The 4975-nt window shown below is 33.5% G+C and overlaps 1 protein-coding gene across 1 annotated transcript; it reads left to right on the top strand.

Moving 5' to 3' along the window:
* Positions 1-819: 819 nt before the first annotated feature.
* LOC142239285 (uncharacterized) lies at positions 820-4975 on the top strand. The gene is made up of 3 exons (XM_075311068.1): positions 820-983; positions 1060-1165; positions 4545-4975. The coding sequence occupies exons 1-3, from the start codon at positions 846-848 to the stop codon at positions 4874-4876; spliced, it is 576 nt and encodes a 191-aa protein (XP_075167183.1). The 5' UTR covers positions 820-845; the 3' UTR covers positions 4877-4975.

Raw genomic sequence — 4975 nt, 5'->3', positions numbered from 1 at the left:
CAATTTGCTATAGAAATAAAATTTTGACAAAATTGTCAATAGAAATAAAATAAGAATAAAATTTTGACAAAATTGTCTTTAGAAATAAAATTTTGACAAAATTTTCAATAGAAGTAAAATTCAATAGAAATAAAATTTGTACAAAATTTTCTATAAAAATAAAATGTCGACAAAATTTTCTATAGAAATAAAATTTTGATAAAATTTTCTATAGAAATAAAATTTTGACAAAATTTTCTATAGAAAACTAATTTTGACAAAATTGTCTTTAGAAATACAATTTTGACAAAATTTTCAATAGAAGTAAAATTTTGACAAAATTTTCAATAGAAATAAAATTTTGACAAAATTTTCTATACATATAAAATGTCGACAAAATTTTCTATAGAAATCAAATTTTGAAAAAATTTTCTATAGAAATAAAATTTAGAGAAAATTTTCTATAGAAATAAAATTTTGACAAAATTGTCTAAGAAATAAAATTTTGACAAATTTTTCTATAGAAATAAAATGTTGACAAAAACTTCTATAAAAATAAAAGTTTTTCGAAATCTTCTATAGAAATAAAAGTTTTAAAAAATCTTCTATAGAAATAAAATTTTGACAAAATTTAGGGTGTGCACGAGTGGCAACCGTGGAAACCACCCCTCCAACTTTTATTTACATATTTCATTTTTGGTTTAGAATAATGCTAAGTCAAATGTGTCCGACATTTTCTCTCAATTAGTAATATGTTTTATTTATAAGAAAAGAACCCTGAATACCGCAAGTATCATCTAGCATGCAAAACAATTTACACTTCAAACAAACAATACGCGTTTAGGGTTGTTATTCATCTGCAGAAAATGATATTGTACAGAAAAATATTCATAATTGGTCTAGTATATTTTTTATATTTTCTACCAATAGGAGCTACAGAAAATCGTAATATACCCTGGTTTATATATCGCAATGCGGTCTACTATATTGATAAGAAGGCCATTGTAAGCAATATAGAAGTAGAGACATGTAAACCATTTGTTTTTTTTTTTTTTAATTTTTTTCTTTTTTTATTATCAGTACACCTCAAAGGAAGCTCGAGCACTATGCATGCAGAAAAATATGATGTTTACTATTTCGCTCCAAGATACCAAAAACATTGTGGACTATGTAGCTGAAATTTATGGTAATTGAAAAATCGAAAAACTCGAATCGAGGTTGTCCAACAGGTTGGCTGATAAGTCCCCGGTCTAACAATTTACCGATTTACCGCGATTTCGACCTTAAAACGCTCCAATAACGCTATATAATAGTCACTGTTGATGGTTTTTCCCTTCTCAAGATAATCGATAAAAATTATTCCATGCGCAACAGAGGCCATTACTTTGCCAGCTGACTTTTGAGTCTTTCCACGCTTCGGAGACGGTTCACCGGTCGCCTACTGTCGATTGGACTCAGGAGTGTAGTGATGAAGCCATGTATCATCCATTGTCACATATCGACGGAAAAACTAGGGTGTATTACGAGTTAACAGCTGCAAACACCGCTCAGAATCATCAACACGTTGTAGTTTTTGGTCAAATGTGAGCTCGCGCGCACCCATTTTGCACAGAGCTTCCGCATATCCATCAATGAATGATATGACCAACACGATCCTTTGATATCTTTAAGGCCTCTGCTATCTCGATCAACTTCATTTTACGGTCATTCAAAATCATTTTGTGGATTTTTTTGATGTTTTCGTCGGTAACCACCTGCGTTCACCGTCCTCCGTGCTCATTTCACCACGCTTGAATTTTGCATACCAATCAATTATTGTTGATTTCCCTGTGGCAGAGTCCGGAAACTCATTATCAAGCCAAGTTTTTGCTTCCACCGTATTTTTTCCCTTCAGAAAACAGTATTTTATCAAAACACGAAATTCCTTTTTTCCATTTTTTCACAATAACAAAAGTTGCTTCACAAAAGACGCTCTATCTCACAAACTAATTGACTTACAGACGTCAAATTTTGACACGAATTATTTGAAGGTTGGTACTATATAAAAACAAGTAAGGAAAGTCTAAAGTCGGGCGGAGCCGACCATATTATACCCTGTACCACTTTGTAGATCTAAATTTTCGATACCATATCACATCCGTCAAATGTGTTGGGGGCTATACATAAAGGTTTGTCCCAAATACATACATTTAAATATCATTCGATTTGGACAGAATTTGATAGACTTCTACAAAATCTATAGACTCAAAATTTAAGTTGGCTAATGCAGTAGGGTGGAACACTATTTTAGTAAAAAAAATATGGGAAACATTTAAATCTGAAGCAATTTTAAGGAAACTTCGCAAAAGTTTATGATTTATGATTTATCGCTCGATATATATGTATTAGAAGTTTATGAAAATTAGAGTCATTTTTACAACTTTTCGATTTAACAAGGAAAATGTTGGTATTTTGACCATTTTTGTCGAAATTAGAAAAACATATATATGGGAGCTATATCTAAATCTGAACCGATGTCAACCAAATTTGGCACACATAGCTACAATCCTAATTCTACTCCCTGTGCCAAATTTCAACTAAATCGGAGCAAAAAATTGGCCTCTGTGGTCATTTGAGTGTAAATCGGGCGAAAGCTATATATGGGAGCTATATCTAAATCTGAACCGATTTCAACCAAATTAGACGCGCATAGCTATAATGCTAATTCTACTCCCTGTGCAAAATTTCAACTAAATCGGAGCAAAAACTTGGCCTCTGTGGACAAAGGAGTGTAAATCGGGCGAAAGCTATATATGGGAGCTATATCTAAATCTGAACCGATTTGGATGACATTTTGCAAGTTTCTCTAGACTCATAAAATATTGGGATGTTCGGAATTTGAGGAAGATCGGTTGATATACACGCCAATTATGACCAGATCGGTGAAAAATATATATGGCAGCTATATCTAAATCCGAACCGATTTTTTTCCAAAATCAATAGGGATCGTCTTTGAGCCGAAACAGGACCCCATACCAAATTTTAGGACAATCGGACTAAAACTGCGAGCTGTACTTTGCACACAAAAATACATCAACAGACAGACAGACGGACAGACAGACAGACAGACGGACATCGCTAAATCGACTCAGAATTTAATTCTAAGACGATCGGTATACTAAACGATGGGTCTCAGATTTTTCCTTCTTGGCGTTACATACAAATGCACAAACTTATTATACCCTGTACCACAGTAGTGGTGAAGGGTATAATAATATGCATTTAATACTAGCGACGCCATCTATGTCAGACCGGGGACTTATCAGCCAACCTGTTATAAAGACTACATCAGATTCTGAATTTATAAGAACCATGTTTTGTTTGAGTTTTAGAGGAATCATAAACATCTCTTGTAAATGTGCAAGAAAATGATGAAATAACGCCTTGATTTGAAATCTATAATCTGTGGATTTTCATCCCAAATGATTACGAGAAGTAAAATCTGGAAATTTTGCATTCAGTTTCAAGCAATTTTCATGACCAGTAAATTTCTATAACCTCAATTAGTGAAATCGGTCTATATGGAGGCCTTACCAAATGGACCGATAAAACTAAATCATATACACTAACTAAATTATATATACACACACACACAGTATTCAGCACATTTAATTGTAGTTCTAGAATCTCGACCCCAAAATGGAGGGCCGGTTTATAAGGGGGCTATATCAAAAACTGTAGCGATACTCAATATATTCGGCACACCCCTTTATGGTCCTAGAATACCTCTAGATTTCAAATTTCAGGCAAATTGGATAAAAACTACGGATTCTAGAAGCCAAGAAGTAAATCTGGAAATCGATCTATATGGGGGCTATATCGAAACATAGTCCGATACTCACCATTTCCGGCACACCTTCTTAAGGTCCTAGAATACCTCTAGGTTTCCGATTTGAGGCAAATTGGGTAAAAATTACGGATTCTAGAAGACCAACAAATAAAATCTGGAGATCGGTCTATATGGGGGCTATATCAAAACATGGACCGGTACTCACCATTTTCGACACAACTCTTTATGGTTCTAAAATACTTGTAGATTTCAAATTTCAGGTAAATTGGAAAAAAACTACGTATTCTAGAATACCAAGAAGTAAAATCGGTAGATCGTACTATATGGGGGCTATATCAAAACATGGACCGATACACCCCATTTTCGGCACACCTCTTTATGGTCTTAAAATACCTCTAGTTTTCGCTCGATTGGACTAAAACTGCGACCTAGACTTTGATTACAAAAATGTGTTCACAGACGGACAGACGGACATGGCTATATCGACTCAGGAGCCCACCCTGAGCATTTTTGCCAAAGACACCATGTGTCTATATCGTCTCCTTCTGGGTGTTGCAAACATATGCACTAACTTATAATACCCTATTCCACAGAGTGGCGCAGGGTTTAATTAGCGTTGGTTTAACTATTGACTTTTTTTTCGATGTATTACAAACACCGTTGTTAGTCGATTTTCCACCAATTCGATGATTTTACAAAACTTAAAAAAAAAAAAACATTAAAATTTTTCTTCTAGGCTTTATACCATCTTTGTGGACTTTTGATAATGAAAAATATGGAATTCTTTTGGATAGTTCAAAGACCTCACAACAACTGGATGACACCTGCTATAAGTTAAATCAACACGATGCATCTTTTTCGAAAGCAAATTGTTCCGAGAAAATGGGATTTCTATGCAAACGACCCTATGTGGGCTCAACGATCTATTTCATAAATGGTGCCCGCCAAGATATTGACAAAAATGATGTTGAGATTTATTGTAATCCTCATTCCACGAAATATGATAAAGTCATACAATTATGTTTAGTGCGTTATTTTAAATTAAACGCAAAAACAATGAATGTATGAAAATCGATCTTTCTAAATAAGTATGTGGTGATTATGAAAACAATGCCAGGATATTTTTAAATTATAAATACAACAATAAAAAAATACAAATTTATGATA

The sequence above is a fragment of the Haematobia irritans genome, chromosome 5 (assembly GCF_050003625.1).
Source record: "Haematobia irritans isolate KBUSLIRL chromosome 5, ASM5000362v1, whole genome shotgun sequence".
In the NCBI taxonomy this organism is placed as follows: Eukaryota; Metazoa; Arthropoda; class Insecta; order Diptera; family Muscidae; genus Haematobia; species Haematobia irritans.
This window is presented reverse-complemented; position numbering and strand designations above follow the sequence as displayed.